Genomic DNA, 27,858 nt, shown 5'->3' on the forward strand with positions numbered 1-27,858 from the left:
CCCCCCCCCCCCCCCCCCCCCCTCGTAAACTCTCAAACTGTGTTTAAAATCATTCGAAGTATAAAGACTTGTTTCCGGATCCTTCTATACTGTTTTAAATATTTATAATGAAATAAAGTTTATATTAATTTTGTTTTATCAGTAAAACACAGAGATCAGGTACAGAAGTAAATACCACCTTTGATTGTTGCTTGTTTGGACATACCAAAAATGTGTCCGAAGTCATCTTAAGGTACGATAGTGAAGAAACAAGATGAAATGATCGGGACATTAAAATCTTATGTCCTAGTTATAAAATGATAGGATCGTTATAATCTTAAGTCGTAATTTACACGAAACTTAAAACATTCGAACATTTTTACAAATAAAACGTTGGATGTTATTATTTTAAAATGAAAAGGCTTTAAAGTCACATACTCCCGAAGAAACATATATCAATGTTTACATTTTGAACTTTTTACAGTTTTCGGACTTGATACATACCTAACAGATTATCGTGAATCAGAAACTGAAAGAAAATGGGAATTATGAAAGTATACGGGGAATTCCCAAAAATAATAACTGTGGCTGCCGGACCAAGTTTCTCTGAAAATTAGTCCCACAATGCAACGGCGGGTTTTACAGTCCATACAAAATGGCGGAACTCCGCAAGCGCGGAACTGCGAAAACGCAGACAGATTGTGCCAAAAAAAGGTTAACAAAAGTATGTGAAATCGGCAAAACTCGGTTATTTCCTTAGGAAAGGAAATGATTCGTTGGAAATTAACGAAAGTAGAAAAAGGAATAGACTCGAATTCCGATTTTTCCGGGCGTCTATTGGATTGCTGGTTAGCTTTTGAACATTTTCAACTTAACCGAGCTAAGATTTTATGGATGGGTTGTTGTATGCATATCGCTACATTTTAAAATTAAGTATTTAATTGTAAACTATGTTTGTTTATTTTGTTAAGTAATCTAGGTATTACGCAATTATTCTGTTAATATGTTTAAATGAAAGCATTATTAGGCAAAGTTCACGTATGCTCGATGTGTAAACAACGGCCATGTGTGTAGTTTATTCGCATTGCACGTTGTTATAGCCTCGTTCTCGGTTCCGGGACAAATCTCGCTATAAATATAAATATAAAAAGGACTCCCCCCCGGTCAAGCGTCCAGGCCAGTGGTCATTTTAATGTTGGGAGAGCGTGAATGAGCATCTTGGATTGCCTTTAATACATGTGTGCAACTAGAATTTTAGGTTGTTCGGGAGTATGTGGCTTTAACACATAAATAACAGTGACATGATTTGTCATAACGTCATAACTGGAACAAGAACTGTGTGTCATTGTTAAAAAACCTGCAAACTCCATTAAAAAAGAGAAACATGAAAACGTGCACATGTCGAGTTACATAATTGTTTTCTATGGCTACATCATGTACCGTGCATACGCGCGCGCACGCAAACACCCTCCCTCTCTCACACACACAAACGCACACAAATGAAAGGAAAACAACTACCACGTTGAATAAAGCTCTATTGAGAGTGAGAGTTTTGTAAACTTACCCGATTGGACGCTGTCGATACAAAAATAAATTACATAAATATTACTCGGTGTGTTCATGATGCCATTGTTTAAAGTTTTTATTTTATTACAAACAGGACAAAACTTTACTAATTTCTATTACCTAAATAAAATCCTGTCATATTTTTCCTCGGTACGTTAAGATTTGTTTGCTATTGATATTTGATTGGTAATTGCGTATGCTTTTTGAAATAGACACTTTCAGATTTAGATTTCAAGAAATGAGACAAGACACGTTTTTGAGGTTAAAGTGTCACAAACATTATACAACTTTGTATACGGCATCACGTGAGCGTGACTCCCTGACTGCTCCTAACCATTGTTACAGGTCCGGAGATAAATATCCGTGTCGGAGACAATTATCTTTACACTTAAGTCTGGTGATTTACGTACGTCATAGTTATAATGTAACTTTACGCTGACGGACACTGCCATAAGTGAGTTTTGCACGCGTAAGTTAAAGTGATTTCGGCAATATTTTTGTTCTGTAATTTATCTGTAAAACTTCAGTTTACATTTTTTTTATCTCGTGTTCAGTAATCCTCTTTTGTTGACTAGTTCCGGGATTTGAACGCCGAACAAGTTATGGTATTAGTCAGACTAATAAACATACCTCCTTTAGGATTCGAATCAGCGATCATGTTATCACTACGCTCCGGGCGTGATTTTGTACGCATGGCGACTTTGATAGGATGTAAAAGGACGCGATTTCCTCTTTTTCTAGATACATTATATCATCAACGTTCCATCCTAGCCGGTTTACATATCACAGTTTATCTGTATTCAAAGACATGTTCCGAATATCCCAATTTCAGCAGGGAGTGAATAGGGTAGAAAGGTGGTGGTGGTAACTGTGAACTGTTCATGGCCGTCATAATAGTATCACTGTGAAGAATATCTTACATGTTACAAAGATTGAGGCTTTTGATGCTGGTGATTACATGTTCATAATCATTGTTTTTTTTCTTTCTATTTTTAGAGAGTGGCATTATTGGAATTCGATCTACATATACATTGTACATATCGCAAATAGTGAATGAAGCTGAAAACGTTTATTCTTACGAACCAATTGTAATCTATGGATTCCCTGTTGTTTCTCCTGTAAAAATCTCTTTTATAGATGTATTGTCTGAATATTTCGTACAGCTTGTGTGCCAGTGCGGCAGGCAGAAAGTTCATCACCCCCACCCCCACCATACCCTCACCATACCCCTACCATACCCCTACCATACACCACCAAACCCTCACCATACCCCAGACCCACCAGACCCCACCAGACCCCACCAGACCCCAACCATGACCCGCACCAGACCCCAACCAGACCCCACCAGACCCCGACCAGACCCCACCAGACCCGCACCAGACCCGACCAAGACCCACCAGACCCCACCAGACCCGACCAGACCCGCACCAGACCCGCACCAGACCCCCACCAGACCACACCAGACCCTACCAAACCCACACCAGACCCCAGAACGCACCAACCCCCCACCAGACCCTCACCATACAACCCCACCAGACCCCGACCATGACCCCACCAGACCCACCAGACCCACCAACAGACCCGCACCAGACCCGACCAGACCCCCACCAGACCCACCAACCAGACCCCACCAGACCCCACCAGACCCCGACCATACCCCAACCACCCCCATACCCCACCAGACCCCGACCAGACCCACCAGACCCCCCGAACAAACACCAACCACCAACCCCACCAGACCCACCAGCCCCCACCAGACCCACCAGACCGCACCAACCCAACATACCCCCACCAGACCCAACGCACCAGACCCGCACCAGACCCCTAACCGAACCACACATACCCCACCATACCCAAGACCCCACCAGACCGCCACAGACCCCAAACCCACCAAGACCCCACCATGACCCACCTAACCAGACCCGACCAGACCCCAACCAGACCCCACCAGACCCCACCAGACCCCGACCAGACCCCCACCAGACCCGCACCAGACCGCACCCAGACCGCACCAGACCCCCACCAACCCGCACCAGACCCGACCAGACCCACCAGACCCCCACCAGACCGCACCAGACCACACACCAGACCGCCCACAGACGCACCAGACCCCCACCAACCACCAGACCCCACCAGACCGCACCAGACCCCCACCAGGACCCCGACCAGACCCCACCAGACCCCCACACAGACCCGCACCAGACCCCACCATACCGCACCAGACCCACCAACCTACCAGCACCAGACCCCACCCAGCCCACCATACCCCCAGACTACCGACACCAGACAGACCCACCATACCGACCCCACCAGACCCGCACCAGACCCCACCAACACCGTCACCAGACCCCAGACCCAGACCACCAAAACAAACGACCAGACCCCCAAGACCCACCAGACCCCCACCAGACCCCACAACCCAACAGACCCACCGCACCTACCTCAGACTGCACATACCACCAATACCCACCATACCCAACAAACCAGACCCACCTCCACCCAACCAACCCAAAACCACCATACCCCACCTCACCCACAACCCCCACCACCAACCCGCCACAACCCACCATACCCCCACCATACCCTCACCATACCTCACCATACCCCACCATACCCTCACCATACCCCCACCATACCCCACCATACCCCTACCATACCTCACCATACCCCACCATACCCACCATACCCCTACCATACCCACCATACCCTACCATACCCCACCATACCCCCACCATACCCTCACCATACCCCCCAACCATACCCCACCATACCCTCACCATACCCCCACCATACCCCCACCATACCTCACCATACCTCACCTTCATGAATGTTACATTTGTACTATTTGACAGATAATGATTTTAATATAAGACGGATATTGATGATACAGATGTACATTTTTTTTAAATTAGATATTCAAGAACTCGTGCATTTAAGGCAAGTTTAACAAAAAAAATCTTAATACTGGAGAAATAGCACTGCTTGTTACATCCGGAGTTACTGTTCCGGCCAAACAAAAAACAAGACCGCGTTTCCTCAACAACCACTTCCCACGAAATTATTATTTTATTTATTTGAAAGACAAGCAAGCAAGAAAGGAAGTAAATCTAAGAGCAATTTGTGTCTATGATAACCAGACCATGCATAAATGCTACGTCAGAAATAAACTTCCGCGCTCTACGTCAGAGATACTTACGTAATCGCCATAGACGTTGTCATGGAAATGTTGCATGTGTGGAGTCCTGGGCTTCAAAACTCGTTTTCTGTGGATTTATATGTCACAAACACATTCTGCACATTTACCTGCTGCCATTGTTTAAAATCTGCATTTGTCATTGTGACGTCATTTCCGTTCTGGTACAAAAGCATCTCATAACAAAGCTGAAGTATTTTAGGACTATACGAATCATGAACCACTTCCTTGATAAAGGAGGAGATTTATCTCCCCTTAGCACATTGTTTGTTGTATCTAATTATATATTTCGCTCGTCATATCGCGCATTCGAAATGCAAAGCTCGTGTGAAAACTGTCGCTTTTCTGTCTCAGTACATACCTTGTGTTGTCACGTATGACAGTTGTCTGGGCTAATTATAGACATAAATATTTACTGTATTTAGGGTTGGTCGCTACATTACCGAAATCACTTCCCAGGAAAAAGCGACACGATTTATTTGTCACTTGAAATTCTGCGCATTTAGATGCTGAAGTTGCTTTATTTTGGTACATCTCATTTGCCCCACATTCGAACGAGCCGTGTGAAAGTTGATTTAGCAAAATGGGCATTAGACTCAAAACTTTCATGCTTTATTGCGCAACCATAATATATTTTCATTTTTGAATTGAACAAATATTTTTAATCAGAGTAATACAGTGAAGTTTTATATAAAATTAATATGCAATTTCATTGTACGATGTAGTTTTTCGTTTCCATAACAGATTATATAATCATAGATGATTTTGTCTGGATATATTTTGTATCTAATATGAAATTACACTTAACATCAAACTAAGATTTGAACATTTAGTTAATATACATTTAATTTCAACAAGTCAAATGTTATATTTATCTAAACATGTTTTAATGAAAATGTTGTTGTTGTCTTTGTTGATTTGGTTGTTCGTAGTGGTGGTGCCACAATGTTGATGCTGACATGATTGGTTAATTCATTCTCTTCAACAATGTCCATATATGGGCAGTTGATACCATTTATGTCACGAGGGTTTTACTGTGACGGTGTGTCCCGAGGGTTTTAATGTGACGGTGTGTCCCGAGGGTTTTAATGTGACGGTGTGTCCCGAGAGTTTTAATGTGACGGTGTGTCGAGAGAGTTTTAATGTGACGGTGTGTCGAGAAGGTTTTAATGTGACGGTGTGTCACGAGAGGGTTTTAATGTGACGGTGTGTCGCGAGGGTTTTAATGTGATGGTGTGTCGCGAGGGTTTTAATGTGACGGTGTGTCGAGAGGGTTTTAATGTGACGGTGTGTCCCGAGGGTTTTAATGTGACGGTGTGTCGAGAGGGTTTTAATGTGACGGTGTGTCGCAAGGGTTTTAATGTGACGGTGTGTCGAGAGGGTTTTAATGTGACGGTGTGTCACGAGAGAGTTTTAATGTGACGGTGTGTCCCGAGGGTTTTAATGTGACGGTGTGTCCCGAGGGTTTTAATGTGACGGTGTGTCGAGAGGGTTTTAATGTGACGGTGTGTCACGAGAGGGTTTTAATGTGACGGTGTGTCCCGAGGGTTTTGATGTGACGGTGTGTCGAGAGGGTTTTAATGTGACGGTGTGTCCCGAGGGTTTTAATGTGACGGTGTGTCGAGAGGGTTTTAATGTGACGGTGTGTCCCGAGAGGGTTTTAATGTGACGGTGTGTCCCGAGGGTTTTAATGTGATGGTGTGTCGAGAGGGTTTTAATGTGACGGTGTGTCACGAGAGGGTTTTAATGTGACGGTGTGTCGCGAGGATTTTAATGTGACGGTGTGTCGAGAGAGTTTTAATGTGACGGTGTGTCGCGAGGGTTTTAATGTGACGGTGTGTCCCGAGGGTTTTAATGTGACGGTGTGTCCCGAGGGTTTTAATGTGGCGGTGTGTCGCGAGGGTTTTAATGTGACGGTGTGTCACGAGAGTTTTAATGTGACGGTGTGTCGCGAGGGTTTTAATGTGACGGTGTGTCCCGAGGGTTTTAATGTGACGGTGTGTCCCGAGGGTTTTAATGTGACGGTGTGTCGCGAGGGTTTTAATGTGATGGTGTGTCGAGAGGGTTTTAATGTGACGGTGTGTCACGAGAGTTTTAATGTGACGGTGTGTCGAGAGGTTTTAATGTGACGGTGTGTCGAGAGGTTTTAATGTGACGGTGTGTCACGAGAGGGTTTAATATGACGGTATGTCGCGAGGGTTTTAATATAACGGTGTGTCGAAAGGGTTTTAATGTGACGGTGTGTCGAGAGGGTTTTAATATGACGGTGTGTCGAGAGGGTTTTAATGTGACGGTGTGTCGAGAGGGTTTTAATGTGACGGTGTGTCACGAGAGTTTTAATGTGACGGTGTGTCGAGAGGTTTTAATGTGACGGTGTGTCGCGAGGTTTTAATATGACGGTATGTCGCGAGGGTTTTAATATGACGGTGTGTCGAGAGGGTTTTAATGTGACGGTGTGTCAAGAGTGTTTTAATGTGACGGTGTGTCGAGAGGGTTTTAATGTGACGTTGTGTCGAGAGAGTTTTAATGTGACGGTGTGTCACGAGGGTTTTAATGTGACGGTATGTCGCGAAGGTTTTAATGTGACGGTATGTCGCGAAGATTTAATGTGACGGTGTGTCGCGAGGGTTTTAATGTGACGGTGTGTCGCGAGGGTTTTAATGTGACGGTGTGTCGAGAGAGTTTTAGTGTGACGGTGTGTCGAGAGGGTTTTAATGTGGCGGTGTGTCGCGAGGGTTTTAATGTGACGGTGTGTCGCGAGGGTTTTAATGTGACGGGTGTGTCGAGAGGGTTTTAATGTGACGGTGTGCCGAAAGAGTTTTAATGTGACGGTGTATCGAAAGAGTTTTAATGTGACGGTGTGTCGCGAGGGTTTTAATGTGACGGTATGTCGAGAGGGTTTTAATGTGACGGTGTGTCAAGAGGGTTTTAATGTGACGGTGTGTCGAGAGGGTTTTAATGTGACGTTGTGTCGAGAGAGTTTTAATGTGACGGTGTGTCACGAGGGTTTTAATGTGACGGTATGTCGCGAAGGTTTTAATGTGACGGTATGTCGCGAAGATTTAATGTGACGGTGTGTCGCGAGGGTTTTAATGTGACGGTGTGTCGCGAGGGTTTTAATGTGACGGTGTGTCGAGAGAGTTTTAGTGTGACGGTGTGTCGAGAGGGTTTTAATGTGGCGGTGTGTCGCGAGGGTTTTAATGTGACGGTGTGTCGCGAGGGTTTTAATGTGACGGTGTGTCGAGAGGGTTTTAATGTGACGGTGTGCCGAAAGAGTTTTAATGTGACGGTGTATCGAAAGAGTTTTAATGTGACGGTGTGTCGCGAGGGTTTTAATGTGACGGTATGTCGCGAAGGTTTTAATGTGACGGTGTGTCGTGACGGTTTTAATGTGACGGTGTGTCGAGTGGGTTTTAATGTGACGGTGTGTCGTGACGGTTTTAATGTGACGGTGTGTCGAGTGGGTTTTAATGTGACGGTATGTCGCGAAGGTTTTAATGTGACGGTGTGTCGAGAGGGTTTTAATGTGACGGTGTGTCGCGAGGGTTTTAATGTGACGGTGTGTCGAGAGAGTTTTAATGTGACGGTGTGTCGCGAAGGTTTTAATGTGACGGTGTGTCGAGAGGGTTTTAATGTGACGGTGTGTCGAGAGGGTTTTAATGTGACGGTGTGTCGAGAGGGTTTTAATGTGACGGTGTGTCGCGAGGGTTTTGATGTGACGTTGTGTCGCGAGGGTTTTAATGTGACGGTGTTTCGCGGGAGAAGTTACATACGGATGCCTGTAACAATGTATTTTTTTGTCTTTTAGATATTTAACTTGATATATTCAATTTAAAATTGAGCTATATGAAATCAAAAGTATCTTAAAATGCAAAAATAATATTATTTTACTTGAGGAATCATTTTATGGTATACTACATGTATATATTAAATTTTCAACATTCTATTTTTAACTCTAAACTTAAACCTGCTTATAAGTACTCACAAGTATGGTTTCTGATTTACTTTCTACCTTTGGAATTTGTAGCAGTCACATGTATATGTACCTATTAAAGTCCGTATTAACTTAAAACCGATTGACGATCGCGACTAAAATAGTATCTTATTAAGTTCCAGATTTAATACGACTTCTACTATCATGCGCGGACCATCTGGATAACAAAATAGCGTCAAATTAATAAGGTTACAAAAATTGTGACTCGTCAATTACACTATGATCAAATGTTAACGACAATGCTGAATGACATCTCTATCTGAAGTATTTTATATAATTTTATGTATTTTGATATAATTTTATGTATTTTGATATAGTTTTATATATTTTGATATAATTTTTCTATATTTTGATATCATTTTACATAATTTCGTATGATTTTATATCCCTAGTTATACATCCGTACTTTGTTTTTCTTTTCACTACAGGTACAATGTTTATATTATATAAGTAAAGGAAACTGGTGTTGATAAGAACACCATATATCTACCTCTACGCCTTGCTATCTTGACTGGCACTCACTCCCCTGTGACATCAGAATGGCGGGATTCACTGAAGCGTGACATGGGAGGGAAAACGTTTATGATGGAATGCGTATTGTTTCACGGTTAATTATCGTCATGGAGACGAGTGAGGCCTCGAGATTTCACAGAAATGGTGCGAAACACATTGATGGCACTGTTTCGGGATGATGGACGTTTCCTTTGTGTCGCGTCTTCTTTATGGTTTCTAATATTTTCTTTTTTTACTTATCCTAAGCGACATGTGGCATCACGTGGTGATAACATCAACAACTATAAAATTAAAGTCGGAAACAAAATCCTGAAATATGACTTTGACATTTGACAAATTCTCGGTTTTTGTGGTAAGCTATTTTTTGTTTTTGTTTTGGACTTTCGTCTTTCCAGACATCACAAGAAAAAATATATTTCTATCTCTTACGATGAGTATGTTTTTGAAAGCATTTTTACATTTACAAAACAAGCACTTTTTTGTAACAGTTGCCATATATGCCGCCAGAGACATGTATATATGTCTCTGATGCCGCATACGGTTCGTCCAACACATTCAACATTGTAATGTACATAAAATACAAATGTAACACCATATTTCTGTTATCAAGCATTTGTAAATGTTAATTTATCCGACAGATTCAATTGTTTTATCCTTTAATTCTATACCAATAGGTTATTGTCAGTTCTGTCTATACCTAATGTTCCAATAGCTGAAAATGAACACTTTGATGTTGAATGATATTCGTTGAAGAACAGTCGCGTTCATCATTGTCCATTTACTACAGTGAATTGTTTCCAGTCTTTCCTACCTACTAGCATCTTATTTCACACAAAAAAAAACATGACAGCCTGTTGCTTAACAATAATACAATGGGGGCGTACTATTAAAACATTTTTTATACATAAAATCATCTTTTGTAAATAATACTGGTGACAGTGAACATTCGGCGCGTTGGTTCAAATACACCTAGCTTATTTTTTATCCATCAATGCATGTATCTTAATCAAATTAATATATACAATTATTGCTGATATTTCTTTGACATATTTTGTTACTTTCTGTGACATTTTCTTGGAAGAAGGCATTCACTTTAATTAAATGACATACGTATGCCAATTATATTTCAGCTGTGAAAAACCGCAATTGGCCAAATAATCAACGAGAGAAGGAAATTAAAATTAATTTCGATTGATTGGACATTATAAACGGTCACGTGTCATCAGTATAGGGGTCAGCTGTGTAACACTTGACCTGTTGACACGTGAACTACCAGATAGCTAATGTTACACAGCTAATGTCGTGTGACAGCTCTGAAACCTATGGGGACCAGCTCGTTTATTGTCTCGTCATTCGCCTCAGTGATACCAAACACTTCCCGGTCCCCTGGTTCCTAGAAGCTGACCACTAAAAGCCGTGATACGTACAGGCGTTATAGCACCTGTTTTTGGCAGGAATGTCAAGAGCCACAGACATGGTCCCTAGGGGCCCAGACTGACCCTATAATATCCCGATATCGCTCCGCAATCGAGGCATAACGTCCGCCTTACCGGAAGGTGTTAACAGCTGATAATTTATTACGTCATGACCACGCCCCCTTGTAATACTATTAAATATGTTTATCAGGATAATATCTCTACAAATAGTGAAATTTATGTACCTATTGTCATGGTTATCGATATAGATTATCAACGATAAGATTAATTTTTGTTAGGCTGTGTTTTGACACTGATGATACATACATGTATATTACTTATAATAAATGGAACGCGATCTTGTGTCTGGCCGTTTTGAGGCTGAGTTAAGACATTGGTACATATATTAATTCAATATTGGAGTGTTCTGTCACATGATTCAAGTTTCTAGTAAATACTGCTGGTTTTGAAGCATAAATCAATTTTATTTCAAAATATTTTATTATCAAGTAATACATTTATATACAATTACATATATATATCTAACTTAGCAACACAAATGACGAAGACAACTTTTTGACTCGTGCCCTGACCGGGCCTCGAACTCACGATCTACGGCACTCAATCACTGGTCCTTTCCAATAAATTAATTTGGGAAATTGTATTTTGGAACGGGTATAATTGACGGATTAACATAGTTACGTGGATATCTTATATTTTATTTTCTGATATCAACATACAAAACAAGTAACAACAAGTTAATCATATCCATTCCGATATACTAATGTATTTTGAGGGTATACAATTATAACTAATAACTAAATGATATTTGTTATGTAATACTCATAAAATGTAACTACGCAATGTACGATCGAGAGTTAAAATACCCATAGATGGAGAAAATCCGTCTGTTAGTATAATTAATTTTTTTTACACACAAAAAAAACAAAAAAAAAAAAAAAAAAAACCCCTAATAATCCCCAATCCTTTTATAATTGGAAATATGACACACATATATATATTGACGTTACATAACAGCATAGCCATGATCCATTTTAAAATGTGAAACGATTCAAGCATTTTACATTGTATATTCATATGTTTTAAAAATTATCAAAACTGCGTTGGAAATAACGAAATGACGTAATTGGCTTATCGCTATTATACTGAGGGAAACATATTTATGTGACAAAGACAGTAAGAAAATGGAACAGGTAATGCACAGAAAGAACAGAACAGACAGTTTTGCTCGTTTTAATCCTGCGGTTAGCGTATAAAACAATAATAATTGGCACCCTTTTGTATGATATATGTTGTATATCATTAAATGGAAATTGTCAAATAAAATACAGTTTAAACTAATTTTTGTTCAGAGAGTAAATCAGTAATTGTTTCATTTGTCATTCGAAAAAGTTTGTCTTTTCAAAAGGATATCATTCTTAATTACGATGTTGTGTTTTATCATGTCTATGTTGTTATGGAACGTAAATATATACATATAGGTGTCAGGTTTATATAAGTGTCTTGGCACTTGTTTCTGATTCCTTTTTGTATAATTTATATGTTGTATATACATGTATATTGTTAAATGGAAATTGACAAATATGTTTAAGCTAAAAATACTTTCATTTTAAACAAATATGCGCTGTAGCCTGTGGGATTGAATATCGCGATCTTGTGCATTGTGACGGACATCTTATGATACAGGAAATATGACAAATATAAAGTGTCACCAAACAGCGAGAAACTCTTAGAACCGTTCCTAATAATAGCGATGTTATTGGATTTACAAAGTGATAAATGCTTCACAGGAATAATCATTTCAACAGATACGTCAAAAAGTTAATAGATATTTCTGGCGTGGAAATTATTATGTCATATCGAGCTCACGTTTACAACCCAATACAATACTTGAAAGATGCTTCACTTGTCTCGCAACGGGAATAATTATCAGATTGACATGTGTTACTATGGAGATCGCCATTTTGTTATTCCCCAGGTCAACTTTAAGGTCAGCGATGATTACGTCATCTTTGCTGCACAGACAATTCTATGTGAATTCCTCCACTAAGTGTACCGAAGTGTGAGGAGTCTGACCGGATGTTGTCTGTTTATTACCTCGTATATTGTGATATATGAAAATATTGAGAATATTAGAGACAAATTGTGACTGACGTGATCACATCCAATCACTCGGAACAATATCAAGCCAGTAACTCAAGTCGTGTAGATGACAACAATATTAAATAAGCTGGAACACCGCTTCCTGTCGTGAACGAGGAACATAAACAAAACAGGAAACTATCGTTATCGCGCATGCGCTCGCTGGATGAACATGTCTCGTGCCTTTGATCCAGTCAACAGAAATCTCGGTAAACCTCTTACTTTGCGAGATATGGTAAAACATCATTAGTAGAAAGCTGCCTATATCCGATTTAATTGTATTTCAAACCCGAGATATTGTTCAGATAAATGGTCATAAGTGCCAGGTTGATGAATATTCCTTAATGAACTTTCCCCATTAGAAAGCATTGCAGAATTTAAGAGAATAGTCATGTTTAAGGCACATTCCGTTAACTTTGTACTGCTTTCCCTATGGAAAAAGTTAAGTTAATGAACGTTGATGGGACCAAGACATGTTTTGTTAAGTAGGAATGAAGACAAGAACTTCCATTATGGAATTCTTTGGTCAAAAACTGACAATAGAAGCAGAAATGTCTTGCCTGAACTCGTACATAGTGATTGTTGACATTTAGTGAATTCATTAAAAGGATTACTTTCTGAAGACTGAGACAGCAATTACACGGGCTTGGATTGACCTTGATTGACACAGATTTTCCTTTAGTCGTAAATTTATACAAAACAATCACCACAAGTTGCTTTCAGAAAAATAGACATCACCTGATTTATACGAGGAATTTAGAGGACGCGCGGGCACTCCTATATATTTATTATTTCATATCATTTTCCAAAGAGATCGGTACGACTGTCTGACTCGTTACACGTGTGTGTATAGTGCACGTGAGTTCGTCACACTCCATCGATCTGACATATAAATAAACTTAGCACGTGCACTATTCATTTCTACGATGCAGAATCAGGGTGGTGGGCAATGAAATCACACACTTACTGGTCCCTTTGGAGCAATTCAGCAAAATGCGTGAAATTACTTCTCTGTTCTCCGGTAACCATGGTGGTCTCGAGTGAGTACAGGAATCCACATGTGTTAGTGGCAGACAGGGTTTCATTCACACCGGATTCAGAAAGTCGTGTTTAGATAAACTGGTCTAACTTTTAAACTGACCAATGGTAGACTGGACACTGTTGGGATCTTTCACGTGCACTGCTACAGACGCTACCTAGGAGACGGACACGCGCGCATAGTGTTGATATGGACAACATGTATGTTAAAGTGATTTGAGGAAACCACCCGTGGTGATCGTGTGTTTTAAATGGCTACATACCGACAAATATAGGAATGTGCCAGGGACATGGAGATAATGTAAATCTGCATCATAGTGTTGTCTTCCTCCCTCGTCAGTGATTCTAAGGGAAACAATTGAGATAAAACTAAGTAGATTGCTGTACATGTAAATGGGAGATATAAAATGTCCTAAAACGAAAATAAACATAAACTGATATTTAATGACATTTAACCTAATTACAATTAACATCGAGGAAGAATCGACCCTGTAAGTCAGTTTAATATATCCCGTATGGTCAATGTATATGTCGACTAACTAGACAAATAAAATTAACATATTGTTGGTGAAGGTGTTGGAAAGATATTTCATTGTTCTCTAGAATTAGGGATTTATAAATAGACAAATATTAATGTGGTTTGTTTTTATAGCAAAATAATCACACCAATGTTAAAGAGGAATTGTCGGTACATTAAATAAGCAGGGAATTAATAAATGTCAAAACAAAACCCAAACGTGGTCAGCAAATTATACCGTCTTTCAACCGTGGCACGTGCACTGAAATAGACATTGCTATGGCGACAAGCGACACGCGCCCGTTACTGACTTGGTCAACAAGGCCGGTAGAGACATTACCATGGTTACGGCTTATCACACTCGATGTGGAAGATTACCCAGCTAATAGTAAATCTTGAGCTGTCACAAATAGAGGGATTTCGTGAGGGGTTTAACAGCTCCCACGGGAATAAGAGATCGTGATAGCAGCGCCCCCTGTGGCCAAATAATAGACACACGAATACATGAAATGCCACGTGTCAAAATTACATATATGTATTTTCATTATAAATAAAAATATCTTTTTTTTCAATTGATATCATTTTTTCCAACGGTATATTTGTTATATCTGGGTGAACCAAATGTATAATACCACTGATGACGGTTAAAACTACATAAATGCTCACATTAAATTAACTTCTTCCGCATAGAATCCAAGAAAGGGTGGGGTACTGATAAGGGTGGGGTACTGATAAGGTTAGGGTACTGATAAGGGTGGGGTACTGATAAGGGTGGGGTACTGATAAGGTTAGGGTACTGATAAGGTTGGGGTACTGATAAGGTCGGGGTACCGATAAGGTTAGGGTACTGATAAGGGTGGGGTACTGATAAGGTTAGGGTACTGATAAGGTAAGGGTACTGATAAGGGTGGGGTACTGATAAGGGTGGGGTACTGATAAGGTTAGGGTACTGATAAGGTTAGGGTACTGATAAGGGTGGGGTACGGATAAGGGTGGGGTGCTGATAAGGGTGGGGTACTGATAAGGTTAGGGTACTGATAAGGTTAGGGTACTGATAAGGTTAGGGTACTGATAAGGGTGGGGTACTGATAAGGTTAGGGTACTGATAAGGGTGGGGTACTGATAAGGTTAGGGTACTGATAAGGGTAGGGTACTGATAAGGTTAGGGTACTGATAAGGTGAGGGTACTGATAAGGGTAGGGTACTGATAAGGTTAGGGTACTGATAAGGTTTGGGTACTGATAAGGGTGGGGTACGGATAAGGGTAGGGTACTGATAAGGTTAGGGTACTGATAAGGTCAAGGTAGGGTACTGATAAGGTTAGGGTACTGATAAGGTTTGGGTACTGATAAGGGTGGGGTACTGATAAGGTTAGGGTACTGATAAGGTTAGGGTACTGATAAGGTTAGGGTACTGATAAGGTTGGGGTACTGATAAGGTTAGGGTACTGATCAGGTTAGGGTACTGATAAGGTTAGGGGTACTGATAAGGGTAGGGTACTGATAAGGTTAGGGTACTGATAAGGTTAGGGTACTGATAAGGGTAGGGTACTGATAAGGTTAGGGTACTGATAAGGGTGGGGTACTGATAAGGGTAGGGTACTGATAAGGTTAGGGTACTGATAAGGTTAGGGTACTGATAAGGGTGGGGTACTGATAAGGTTAGGGTACTGATAAGGTCAAGGTAGGGTACTGATAAGGTTAGGGTACTGATAAGGGTAGGGTACTGATAAGGGTGGGGTACTGATAAGGTTAGGGTACTGATAAGGTCAAGGTAGGGTACTGATAAGGTTAGGGTACTGATAAGGGTGGGGTACTGATAAGGTTAGGGTACTGATAAGGTTAGGTTACTTATAAGGGTAGGGTACTGATAAGGTTAGGGTACTGATAAGGTTAGGGTACTGATAAGGGTGGGGTACTGATAAGTTTAGGGTACTGATAAGGGTAGGGTACTGATAAGGGTGGGGTACTGATAAGGTTAGGATACTGATAAGGTTAGGGTACTGATAAGGTTAGGGTACTGATAAGGTTAGGGTACTGATAAGGGTGGCGTACTGATAAGGTTAGGGTACTGATAAGGTTATGGTACTGATAAGGGTGGGGTACTGATAAGGGTGGGGTACTGATAAGGGTAGGGTACTGATAAGGGTGGGGTACTGATAAGGTTAGGGTACTGATAAGGGTCGGGTACTGATAAGGTTAGGGTACTGATAAGGTTAGGGTACTGATAAGGGTAGGGTACTGATAAGGGTGGGGTACTGATAAGGTTAGGGTACTGATAAGGTTAGGGTACTGATAAGGTTAGGGTACTGATAAGGTTAGGGTACTGATAAGGGTGGGGTACTGATAAGGTTAGGGTACTGATAAGGTTATGGTACTGATAAGGGCGGGGTACTGATAAGGTTATGGTACTGAGAAGGTAAGGGTACTGATAAGGTTAGGGTACTGATAAGGGTGGGGTACTGGTAAGGGTGGGTTACTGATAAGGGTGGGGTACTGATAAGGGTAGGGTACTGATAAGGTTATGGTACTGAGAAGGTAAGGGTACTGATAAGGTTAGGGTACTGATAAGGGTGGGGTACTGGTAAGGGTGGGTTACTGATAAGGGTGGGGTACTGATAAGGGTAGGGTACTGATAAGGTTAGGGTACTGATAAGGTTAGGGTACTGATAAGGTTAGGGTACTGATAAGGGTGGGGTACTGATAAGGTTAGGGTACTGATAAGGTTAGGGTACTGATAAGGTTAGGGTACTGATAAGGTTAGGGTACTGATAAGGTTAGGGTACTGATAAGGGTGGGGTACTGATAAGGGTGGGGTACTGGTAAGGGTGGGGTACTGATAAGGTTAGGGTACTGATAAGGTTAGGGTACTGATAAGGTTAGGGTACTGATAAGGGTGGGGTACTGATAAGGGTGGGGTACTGATAAGGTTAGGGTACTGATAAGGGCGGGGTACTGATAAGGGTGGGGTACTGATAAGGTTAGGGTACTGATAAGGTTAGGGTACTGATAAGGTTAGGGTACTGATAAGGTTATGGTACTGATAAGGTTAGGGTACTGATAAGGGTGGGGTACTGATAAGGTTAGGGTACTGATAAGGTTATGGTACGGATAAGGGTGGGGTACTGATAAGGGTGGGGTACTGATAAGGGTGGGGTACTGATAAGGTTAGGGTACTGATAAGGGTGGGGTACTGATAAGGTTGGGGTACTGATAATGTTAGGGTACTGATAAGGGCGGGGTACTGATATGGTTATGGTACTGAGAAGGTTATGGTACTGATAAGGGTGGGGTACTGATAAGGTTAAGGTACTGATAAGGGTGGGGTACTGATAAGGTTAGGGTACTGATAAGGGTGGGGTACTGATAAGGTTAGGGTACTGATAAGGTTAGGGTACTGATAAGGTTAGGGTACGGATAAGGGTGGGGTACTGATAAGGGTGGGGTACTGATAAGGGTGGGGTACTGATAAGGTTAGGGTACTGATAAGGGTGGGGTACTGATAAGGTTAAGGTACTGATAAGGTAAGGGTACTGATAAGGGTGGGGTACTGATAAGGGTGGGGTACTGATAAGGGTGGGGTACTGATAAGGTTAGGGTAGTGATAAGGTTAGGGTACTGATAAGGTTAGGGTACTGATAAGGTTAGGGTACTGATAAGGGTGGGGTACTGATAAGGGTCGGGTACTGATAAGGTTAGGGTACTGATAAGGTTAGGGTACTGATAAGGGTGGGGTACCGATAAGGTTAGGGTACTAATAAGGGTGGGGTACGGATAAGGGTAGGGTACTGATAAGGTTAGGGTACTGATAAGGGTGGGGTACTGATAAGGTTAGAGTACTGATAAGGGTGGGGTACTGGTAAGGTTAGGGTACTGATAAGGTTAGGGTACTGATAAGGGTGGGGTACTGATAAGGTTAGGGTACTGATAAGGTTAGGGTACTGATAAGGTTGGGGTACTGATAAGGTTAGGGTACTGATAAGGGTGGGGTACTGATAAGGGTGGGGTACTGATAAGGTTAGGGTACTGATAAGGGTCGGGTACTGATAAGGTTAGGGTACTGATAAGGTCAAGGTAGGGTACTAATAGGTTAGGGTACTGATAAGGGTCGGGTACTGATAAGGTTAGGGTACTGATAAGGTTAGGGTACTGATAAGGTTAGGGTACTGATAAGGTTAGGGTACTGATAAGGTGAGGGTACTGATAAGGTTAGGGTACTGATAAGGTTAGGGTACTGATAAGGTTAGGGTACTGATAGGGTTAGGGTACTGATAAGGGTGGGGTACTGATAAGGGTGGGGTACTGATAAGGGTGGGGTACTGATAAGGTTAGGGTACTGATAAGGTTAGGGTACTGATAAGGTTAGGGTACTGATAAGGGTGGGGTACTGATAAGGGTGGGGTACTGATAAGGTTAGGGTACTGATAAGGGCGGGGTACTGATAAGGGTGGGGTACTGATAAGGTTAGGGTACTGATAAGGTTAGGGTACTGATAAGGTTAGGGTACTGATAAGGTTATGGTACTGATAAGGTTAGGGTACTGATAAGGGTGGGGTACTGATAAGGTTAGGGTACTGATAAGGTTATGGTACGGATAAGGGTGGGGTACTGATAAGGGTGGGGTACTGATAAGGGTGGGGTACTGATAAGGTTAGGGTACTGATAAGGGTGGGGTACTGATAAGGTTGGGGTACTGATAAGGTTAGGGTACTGATAAGGGCGGGGTACTGATATGGTTATGGTACTGAGAAGGTTATGGTACTGATAAGGGTGGGGTACTGATAAGGTTAGGGTACTGATAAGGGTGGGTACTGATAAGGTTAGGGTACTGATAAGGGTGGGGTACTGATAAGGTTAGGGTACTGATAAGGTTAGGGTACTGATAAGGTTAGGGTACGGATAAGGGTGGGGTACTGATAAGGGTGGGGTACTGATAAGGGTGGGGTACTGATAAGGTTAGGGTACTGATAAGGGTGGGGTACTGATAAGGTTAAGGTACTGATAAGGTAAGGGTACTGATAAGGGTGGGGTACTGATAAGGGTGGGGTACTGATAAGGGTGGGGTACTGATAAGGTTAGGGTAGTGATAAGGTTAGGGTACTGATAAGGTTAGGGTACTGATAAGGTTAGGGTACTGATAAGGGTGGGGTACTGATAAGGGTGGGGTACTGATAAGGGTCGGGTACTGATAAGGTTAGGGTACTGATAAGGTTAGGGTACTGATAAGGGTGGGGTACCGATAAGGTTAGGGTACTGATAAGGGTGGGGTACGGATAAGGGTAGGGTACTGATAAGGTTAGGGTACTGATAAGGGTGGGGTACTGATAAGGTTAGAGTACTGATAAGGGTGGGGTACTGGTAAGGTTAGGGTACTGATAAGGTTAGGGTACTGATAAGGGTGGGGTACTGATAAGGTTAGGGTACTGATAAGGTTAGGGTACTGATAAGGGTGGGGTACTGATAAGGTTAGGGTACTGATAAGGGTGGGGTACTGATAAGGGTGGGGTACTGATAAGGTTAGGGTACTGATAAGGGTCGGGTACTGATAAGGTTAGGGTACTGATAAGGTCAAGGTAGGGTACTGATAAGGTTAGGGTACTGATAAGGGTCGGGTACTGATAAGGTTAGGGTACTGATAAGGTTAGGGTACTGATAAGGTTAGGGTACTGATAAGGTTAGGGTACTGATAAGGTTAGGGTACTGATAAGGGTAGGGTACTGATAAGGTTAGGGTACTGATAAGGTTTGGGTACTGATAAGGGTAGGGTACTGATAAGGTTAGGGTACTGATAAGGGTGGGGTACTGATAAGGGTGGTGTACTGATAAGGTCAAGGTAGGGTACTGATAAGGTTAGGGTACTGATAAGGTTAGGGTACTGATAAGGTTAGGGTACTGATAAGGTTAGGGTACTGATAAGGGTGGGGTACTGATAAGGGTGCGGTACTGATAAGGTCAAGGTAGGGTACTGATAAGGTTAGGGTACTGATAAGGTTAGGGTACTGATAAGGTTAGGGTACTGATAAGGTTAGGGTACTGATAAGGGTAGGGTACTGATAAGGTTAGGGTACTGATAAGGTTAGGGTACTGATAAGGTTAGGGTACTGATAAGGGTGGGGTACTGATAAGGGTAGGGTACTGATAAGGTTAGGGTACTGATAAGGTTAGGGTACTGATAAGGGTAGGGTACTGATAAGGTTAGGGTACTGATAAGGTCAAGGTAGGGTACTGATAAGGTTAGGGTACCGATAAGGGTAGGGTACTGATAAGGGTGGGGTACTGATAAGGTTAGGGTACTGATAAGGTCAAGGTAGGGTACTGATAAGGTTAGGGTACTGATAAGGTTGGGGTACTGATAAGGTTTGGGTACTGATAAGGTTAGGTTACTTATAAGGGTAGGGTACTGATAAGGTTAGGGTACTGATAAGGGTGGGGTACTGATAAGTTTAGGGTACTGATAAGGGTAGGGTACTGATAAGGGTGGGGTACTGATAAGGTTAGGGTACTGATAAGGTTAGGGTACTGATAAGGTTAGGGTACTGATAAGGGTGGCGTACTGATAAGGTTAGGGTACTGATAAGGTTATGGTACTGATAAGGGTGGGGTACTGATAAGGGTGGGGTACTGATAAGGTTAGTGTACTGATAAGGGTAGGGTACTGATAAGGGTGGGGTACTGATAAGGTTAGGGTACTGATAAGGGTAGGGTACTGATAAGGGTGGGGTACTGATCAGGTTAGGGTACTGATAAGGTTAGGGTACTGATAAGGTTAGGGTACTGATAAGGGTGGGGTACTGATAAGGTTAGGGTACTGATAAGGTTAGGGTACTGATAAGGGTGGGGTACTGGTAAGGGTGGGTTACTGATAAGGTTAGGGTACTGATAAGGGCGGGGTACTGATAAGGTTAGGGTACTGATAAGGTTAGGGTACTGATAAGGGTGGGGTACTGATAAGGTTAGGGTACTGATAAGGTTAGGGTACTGATAAGGTTAGGGTACTGATAAGGTTAGGGTACTGATAAGGTTAGGGTACTGATAAGGGTGGGGTACTGATAAGGGTGGGGTACTGATAAGGGTCGGGTACTGATAAGGTTAGGGTACTGATAAGGGTGGGGTACGGATAAGGGTGGGGTACTGATAAGGTTAGGGTACTGATAAGGGTGGGGTTCGGATAAGGGTGGGGTACTGATAAGGTTAGGGTACTGATAAGGTTAGGGTACTGATAAGGTTAGGGTACTGATAAGGTTAGGGTACTGATACGGTTAGGGGTACTGATAAGGGTCGGGTACTGATAAGGTTAGGGTACTGATAAGGTTAGGGTACTGATAAGGGTGGGGTACTGATAAGGGTGGGGTACTGATAAGGGTCGGATACTGATAAGGTTAGGGTACTGATAAGGGTGGGGTACGGATAAGGGTGGGGTACTGATAAGGTTAGGGTACTGATAAGGGTGGGGTACGGATAAGGGTGGGGTACTGATAAGGTTAGGGTACTGATAAGGGTGGGGTACTGATAAGGTTAGGGTACTGATAAGGTTAGGGTACTGATAAGGTTAGGGTACTGATAAGATTAGGGTACTGATAAGGTTAGGGTACTGATAAGGTTAGGGTACTGATAAGGTTAGGGTACTGATAAGGTTAGGGTACTGATAAGGTTAGGGTACTGATAAGGTTAGGGTACTGATAAGGTTAGGGTACTGATAAGGTTAGGGTACTGATAAGGGTGGGGTACTGATAAGGTTAGGGTACTGATAAGGGTGGGGTACTGATAAGGTTAGGGTACTGATAAGGGTGGGGTACTGATAAGGTTAGGGTACTGATAAGGTTAGGGTACTGATAAGGTTAGGGTACTGATAAGGTTAGGGTACTGATATGGTTAGGGTACTGATAAGGTTAGGGTACTGGTAAGGTTAGGGTACTGATAAGGTTAGGGTACTGATAAGGTTAGGGTACTGATAAGGTTAGGGTACTGATAAGGGTGGGGTACGGATAAGGGTGGGGTACTGATAAGGTTAGGGTACTGATAAGGTTAGGGTACTGATAAGGTTAGGGTACTGATAAGGTTAGGGTACTGATAAGGGTAGGGTACTGATAAGGTTAGGGTACTGATAAGGTTAGGGTACTGATAAGGTTAGGGTACTGATAAGGTTAGGGTACTGATAAGGTTAGGGTACTGATAAGGGTGGGGTACGGATAAGGGTGGGGTACGAATAAGGGTGGGGTACTGATAAGGTTAGGGTACTGATAAGGTTAGGGTACTGATAAGGGTGGGGTACGGATAAGGGTGGGGTACGGATAACGGTGGGGTACTGATAAGGTTAGGCTACTGATAAGGTTAGGCTACTGATAAGGTTAGGGTACTGATAAGGTTAGGGTACTGATAAGGTTAGGGTACTGATAAGGGTCGGGTACTGATAAGGTTAGGGTACTGATAAGGGTGGGGTACTGATAAGGTTAGGGTACTGATAAGGTTAGGGTACTGATAAGGGTCGGGCACTGATAAGGTTAGGGTACTGATAAGGGTGGGGTACTGATAAGGGTGGGGTACTGATAAGGTTAGGGTACTGATAAGGTTAGGGTACTGATAAGGTTAGGGTACTGATAAGGTTAGGGTACTGATAAGGGTCGGGTACTGATAAGGTTAGGGTACTGATAAGGGTGGGGTACTGATAAGGGTGGGGTACTGATAAGGTTAGGGTACTGATAAGGTTAGGGTACTGATAAGGTTAGGGTACTGATAAGGTTAGGGTACTGATAAGGTTAGGGTACTGATAAGGTTAGAGTACTGATAAGGTTAGGGTATTGATAAGGTTAGGGTACTGATAAGGGTGGGGTACTGATAAGGTTAGGGTACTGATAAGGTTAGGGTACTGATAAGGGTGGGGTACTGATAAGGTTAGGGTACTGATAAGGTTAGAGTACTGATAAGGTTAGGGTACTGATAAGGGTAGGGTACTGATAAGGTTAGGGTACTGATAAGGTTAGGGTACTGATAAGGTTAGGGTACTGATAAGGGTGGGGTACTGATAAGGGTGGGGTACTGATAAGGGTGGGGTACTGATAAGGTTAGGGTACTGATAAGAGTGGGGTACTGGTAAGGTTAGGGTACTGATAAGGTTAGGGTACTGATAAGGTTAGGGTACTGATAAGGGTGGGGTACTGATAAGGGTGGGGTACTGATAAGGTTAGGGTACTGATAAGGTTAGGGTACTGATAAGGGTGGGGTACTGATAAGGTTAGGGTACTGATAAGGTTAGGGTACTGATAAGGTTAGAGTACTGATAAGGTTAGGGTACTGATAAGGTTAGGGTACTGATAAGGGTGGGGTACGGATAAGGGTGGGGTACGGATAAGGGTGGGGTACTGATAAGGTTAGGGTACTGATAAGGGTGGGGTACGGATAAGGGTGGGGTACGGATAAGGGTGGGGTACTGATAAGGGTGGGGTACTGATAAGGGTGGGGTACTGGTAAGGTTAGGGTACTGATAAGGTTAGGGTACTGATAAGGTTAGGGTACTGATAAGGTTAGGGTACTGATAAGGGTCGGGTACTGATAAGGTTAGGGTACTGATAAGGTTAGGGTACTGATAAGGGTGGGGTACTGATAAGGGTAGGGTACTGATAAGGTTAGGGTACTGATAAGGGTGGGGTACGGATAAGGGTGGGGTACTGGTAAGGTTAGGGTACTGATAAGGGTGGGGTACTGATAAGGGTGGGGTACTGATAAGGTTAGGGTACTGATAAGGTTAGGGTACTGATAAGGTTAGGGTACTGATAAGGTTAGGGTACTGATAAGGTTAGGGTACTGATAAGGTTAGGGTATTGATAAGGGTGGGGTACTGATAAGGATGGGGTACTAATAAGGGTGGGGTACTGATAAGGTTAGGGTACTGATAAGGTTAGGGTACTGATAAGGGTGGGGTACTGATAAGGATGGGGTACTAATAAGGGTGGGGTACTGATAAGGGTGGGGTTCTGATAAGGGTGGGGTACTGATAAGGTTAGGGTACTGATAAGGTTAGGGTACTGATAAGGTTAGGGTACTGATAAGGGTGGGGTACTGATAAGGTTAGGGTACTGATAAGGTTAGGGTACTGATAAGGTTAGGGTACTGATAAGGGTGGGGTACTGATAAGGTTAGGGTACTGATAAGGCTAGGGTACTGATAAGGTTATGGTACTGATAAGGGTGGGGTACTGATAAGGTTAGGGTACTGATAAGGTTAGGGTACTGATAAGGGTGGGGTACTGATAAGGGTGGGGTACTGATAAGGTTAGGGTACTGATAAGGTTAGGGTACTGATAAGGTTAGGGAATCTGGTCGGGATTCTGTTATGTTGAAGTCAATTTCTTCTGGACTAATATACATGATCAATGCGTGATTGATTGATCAGAATTTGACATGATTAATTGAGATGGATGAACGCACGACTGATCCTAGTCGACTTCACGCTTGATTGGGTACACGTACCCGGATGGTTGTTGACGTCATCAACATCACAGTCTGAACCGCTTCGACAGCCGACCACCCGATGATAGAATATGGTGCAATATTCTAACCTTTAGTTGTGAAGAAGTGCAACCGTACATAGCTGCAGGCTAGATCTAGTTAGACTTTAACAAATTGATGTAAACGTACAGATGTTTCCGACTGTGTGAATGCAAGAAGCCTGAAGCAAAACAACGAACAAGTGAGCAACGAGTACGGAAAAAGGACACGCGCCTGAAACCGCGGTGCTACACACGTGTCGCTCATAGCTAACACGATGTACACGAATTACTAGTTTGCGCAATAAGTGTGCATCTTATTCATTGCGTAAAGACGTTTATAAATATGGCGCCTATGCATAAAGGGAAGTTTTCTTTTGATGGTTTTAGGACGGCTTAAAGAGTCGGTTCCGATGGGCGGCTAATCAATTAATTAAGATTCCTTATTTAACCTTACGATGGGCGGCTAATTCATTGATAAAGATTCCTTATTTAACCTTACGATGGGAGGCCAATCAATTAATTAAGATTCCTTATTTAACATTACGATGCCGCAACAGATAATTGAATAACTAGTATGTGTAATACAGATGTTAGGAGCCGAAATGGAAAAAATGGTCACAAGTACATGTAATTGACGAAAGTTCGTCGGTTTAAACTTTATAATAGTCTAGCGCAAATTTGCTAATAAAAATAGATGATTTCGGATATTGAAAAGCATAATGAGTAAGTTTTCCAAACAATAAAACAACGGTTTTGCTTCAAGATGACGTTCATGTTTTGTATACGGCCTCCATTGTTCTTATCGTTTTAATGAATCCAGAATCGCAAAAATAATGTCGACCCGAGCAAACATGGCTTCCACCGGAAACACGTGATGATGACGCTACCTAGTTTATAAAACTCTGTACGTTTTCGAATGCGTTTAGCTTTTGTTCCCTACAGCTTTTTTTTTCGTTAAGATTTTTTCGATGATTTAATGAAAGAAATCACGACATTGTCGTTAAATCATTGTTTTTGAACTTTGTTTCTCCTTACAATAGCTGTAATTTAAAGTTATGGTAAAATGACGCATGATAACGTATCATATTATGTATAATATCAAATACTTTAACTATAATAATATAATATATGTTTACTATCACGATATTGAATATGTTTGCTATCACGATATCGAATATGTTTACTATCACGATATTGAATGTTTACTATCACGATATTGAATATGTTTACTATGACGATATTGAATATGTTTACTACAATTCATAGTGATAATGATATCTAAGACACGGAAAGAATTTGTTTGTTTGTTTTGTTTGTTTGTTTGGTTTTTTTTTTTTAACTTAAAAATGTATTTCAAGAGGATTTGATAAATCATCCATAGAACAGATTTCCCCTCTCTTCCCTGTTTTGTAAATCTTTGCTGTCTATATAAATGGCTCGATTGGTTTTGAGAGATGATTGGCGATCACGTGATCCATCAAGATTTCTGCAATCACTTCCGGCTAATTATGGATTGTTCGATCAACGTTTACTGGCTGTGGTTAAGATTGACGTTTACTGATACGCTGATCAGGATATCACTGTATAAACGTGTGTATCAAGGAGTGTTCTCCCCTCCAGTGCCTCTCCGCACTCCTTCTGGGTCGTGTAATTAAAATCAGAATTGATTCTGGGATGGAAGATGTACCCTGATGGATAAATGTATCATTGAGGCCGAAATGTACACGCTGTACACCCGTATCGGGGTGATGGGCAGTGTAGTGGCAGTCGCTGAGTCATAACTTCACTCTGTCAAGCCACGCCACGCGAGAGGAGACCAATGTGGTAACTCCTAGTTGGGTTTGATTCCGTGTCTTCTGCTAAGGGGACATGAAAGCTATCGAAATAAATCTGCTAAACATATGTCTAAAATTTAGTATCTGTATCACTTCCCCTGTTTCCTTACTACAGAAAAGTTTCTTTTTCTATTGCCTCATTTTTATCCCGATTCCGGCCAGTGATGAGGACTGTTATAAACTTTCTTCACAAACAAATACGTACATTTTGTACATTTATAATAACATTGGTAGAGTTCTTTGCTAGGCACTCAGTTTTAAAGTAGGCGACATAGAACCCGTTGTCAGTATGTGACCTGGTGGAGTGTCACGATACTAAATCCAGTTGTTGTAATTCAGTGGGATGACACTACAAAGCGTCACCTTCCATGAACATCTTCTTCACATGACCTTCACATGACCTTTACGTGACATGTTGTTGTTGATAGGACATTCCTGAGTCGTCGAGCAGTGTATACTCATTTCAGGTCAAAATTTAAGGAGGATTGTCGAACATGCGCAGGGCTTACGCATTTCAGGTCACCATTTTACGAGGATTGTCGAGCAGGGGGGTATACTCATCTCATTTTAGGTCAATATTAAGATATTTACAGTTTATATGTTTGTTTTCCTCGGACTCGCTACTATTGCGAACTGAATTTTTTTGCATAAATTTACATAGAGGAATAATTTGTCCTGATCAGACTATGGGGTCTGTTTCTGGGTCCCGATCAGACTATGGGGTCTGTTTCTGGGTCCCGATCAGACTATGGGGTCTGTTTCTGGGTCCCGATCAGACTATGGGGTCTGTTTCTGGGTCCCGATCAGACTATGGGGTCTGTTACTGGGTCCCGATCAGACTATGGGGTCTACCTCTGGGTCCCGATCAGACTATGGGGTCTACCTCTGGGTCCCGATCAGACTATGGGGTCTACCTCTGGGTCCCGATCAGACTATGGGGTCTGTTTCTGGGTCCCGATCAGACTATGGGGTCTGTTTCTGGGTCCCGATCAGACTATGGGGTCTGTTACTGGGTCCTGATCAGACTATGGGGTCTACCTCTGGGTCCCGATCAGACTATGGGGTCTGTTTCTGGGTCCCGATCAGACTATGGGGTCTACCTCTGGGTCCCGATCAGACTATGGGGTCTGTTTCTGGGTCCTGATCAGACTATGGGGTTT

General features: G+C 42.2%; 2 protein-coding genes across 2 annotated transcripts in view; both read left to right on the forward strand.

Moving 5' to 3' along the window:
• The window catches only part of LOC117343914 (cell surface glycoprotein 1-like), a 26,238-nt gene extending 23,144 nt beyond the window's left edge, over positions 1-3,094 (forward strand). The window contains exon 4 of the mRNA XM_033906476.1: positions 2,709-3,094. Within this exon, the coding sequence (XP_033762367.1) occupies positions 2,709-3,094 (386 nt within the window). The remainder of the gene's footprint in view (positions 1-2,708) is intronic.
• On the forward strand, positions 3,091-27,842 carry LOC117343924 (extensin-like). The gene is made up of 2 exons (XM_033906488.1): positions 3,091-3,994; positions 27,382-27,842. Exons 1-2 carry the CDS (start codon positions 3,091-3,093, stop codon positions 27,840-27,842), a joined length of 1,365 nt encoding a protein of 454 aa, XP_033762379.1.
• Positions 27,843-27,858: the final 16 nt, after the last annotated feature.

The sequence above is a fragment of the Pecten maximus genome, chromosome 2 (assembly GCF_902652985.1).
Source record: "Pecten maximus chromosome 2, xPecMax1.1, whole genome shotgun sequence".
NCBI lineage: Eukaryota > Metazoa > Mollusca > Bivalvia > Pectinida > Pectinidae > Pecten > Pecten maximus.